The sequence below is a fragment of the Atta colombica genome, unplaced genomic scaffold, assembly GCF_001594045.1.
Source record: "Atta colombica isolate Treedump-2 unplaced genomic scaffold, Acol1.0 scaffold79, whole genome shotgun sequence".
Lineage (NCBI taxonomy): Eukaryota > Metazoa > Arthropoda > Insecta > Hymenoptera > Formicidae > Atta > Atta colombica.
Window position 1 is genome coordinate 86,515 of NW_017259571.1, and position 1,644 is coordinate 88,158.

Here is a 1,644-nt window from a genome sequence, read left to right on the forward strand (position 1 = left end):
TATATATATATATATATATGTATATTTTAGACTGATGATGGAGAAGATGATCTGAAAAAAGGAACACAATTATTAGAAATTTATGCCTTAGAAATACAGATGTATACAGCGCAAAAAAATAATAAGAAATTAAAAACACTTTATGAACAAAGTCTTCATATTAAAAGTGCTATTCCTCATCCATTAATTATGGGTGTTATTAGAGGTAATAATGTTTTCTAGAAACAATATTTACTGTTATATATTGTCCTAATAACTTTTGTATTATATGTATATTTAGAAAAGCAAAGTGACAAAGTGTTATTTTTTTCAGAATGTGGAGGTAAGATGCACTTAAGAGAAGGTGAATTTGAAAGAGCTCATACCGATTTTTTCGAAGCCTTTAAAAATTATGACGAATCTGGATCGCCAAGACGTACAACGTGTTTAAAGTACTTAGTTTTGGCTAATATGTAAGTATGATTATTTATTTTTCATCATTATGATTATCACCTGCATTATATTTATTACAATTAATATATATTTGTAATATCATTTTAGGTTAATGAAATCTGGTATAAATCCATTTGATTCACAAGAGGCAAAACCATACAAGAATGACCCTGAAATTTTAGCAATGACAAATTTAGTTAATAGTTATCAGAATAATGATATTAATCAGTTTGAATTAATTCTAAAACAAAATAGAAACAATATCATGGATGATCCCTTTATTAGAGAACATATTGAGGATTTATTACGTAACATACGTACACAGGTATATCTTTTTATATTTTTTTTTACATTTTCAGCTTACATTAATACTAATAAAATTTTTATCTTATAATTTACTAAAGTATTTGAGATAAAACAAATTGATATGTCTTATTTATACATAGTGATATTTTATTAATGCATATAATTTTTTTTCAGGTTCTAATCAAGCTGATAAGACCATATACTAGAATTTATATTCCTTTTATAAGTAAGGAATTGAACATTGACGTTTCAGAAGTGGAAAGTCTCTTAGTATCTTGTATTTTGGACAATACTATTCATGGTCGTATAGATCAGGTGATAGTTTTTATAATCTTAATTATTTATGAGCATTTTCTGATCATACATTCTCAAATACATTCTTTACATTCTTTCCAGGTAAATCAAGTTCTTGAATTAGATAAGAAATCAGTATGTGCCGCGCGTTATAATGCTCTCGATAAATGGGCAGGTCAGTTGCAATCCTTGCATACAGCCATTGTGAACAAAATGTCTTAAACGACATAGTGCATATGATCCTGCAATAAATATAATCTAATTTTCACTTTGTGTATAGTATTTCGTAAAAGTCCTATTCAGAAAGAATGAAATCTATTGTGATATAATAAATTTAGCATTTTAGTACAGGAGTTATTTTTATTTTCATTAAATAAATTCTATCCTAAATAAATCAAAATGAGAATCGAAGCAAAAATAGAAATGCAGATGTCAGGAAATTTTTAGATCAATACATAATATACTAATAACTTTCTGATTTATTAAATTTTGCTTATATTGTTAGCTTTATTATACATTGTTTTAAACATGATAAAAACAATGTCTTACAGCATACAATATTTTAGTATTGATATTAATCGTAACAATCTATAATCTATCAACAATATATAA

The 1,644-nt window shown here is 25.5% G+C and overlaps 1 protein-coding gene across 1 annotated transcript in view; it reads left to right on the forward strand.

Annotated features, from left to right (window-relative positions):
• LOC108692700 (COP9 signalosome complex subunit 2) overlaps positions 1-1,379 on the forward strand; it is a 2,871-nt gene extending 1,492 nt beyond the window's left edge. Inside the window, exons 5-9 of the mRNA XM_018201083.1 lie at positions 31-205; positions 314-452; positions 541-757; positions 913-1,053; positions 1,135-1,379. Of these exons, the coding sequence (XP_018056572.1) occupies positions 31-205; positions 314-452; positions 541-757; positions 913-1,053; positions 1,135-1,254 (792 nt within the window). The 3' untranslated portion in view covers positions 1,255-1,379. The remainder of the gene's footprint in view (positions 1-30; positions 206-313; positions 453-540; positions 758-912; positions 1,054-1,134) is intronic.
• Positions 1,380-1,644: the final 265 nt, after the last annotated feature.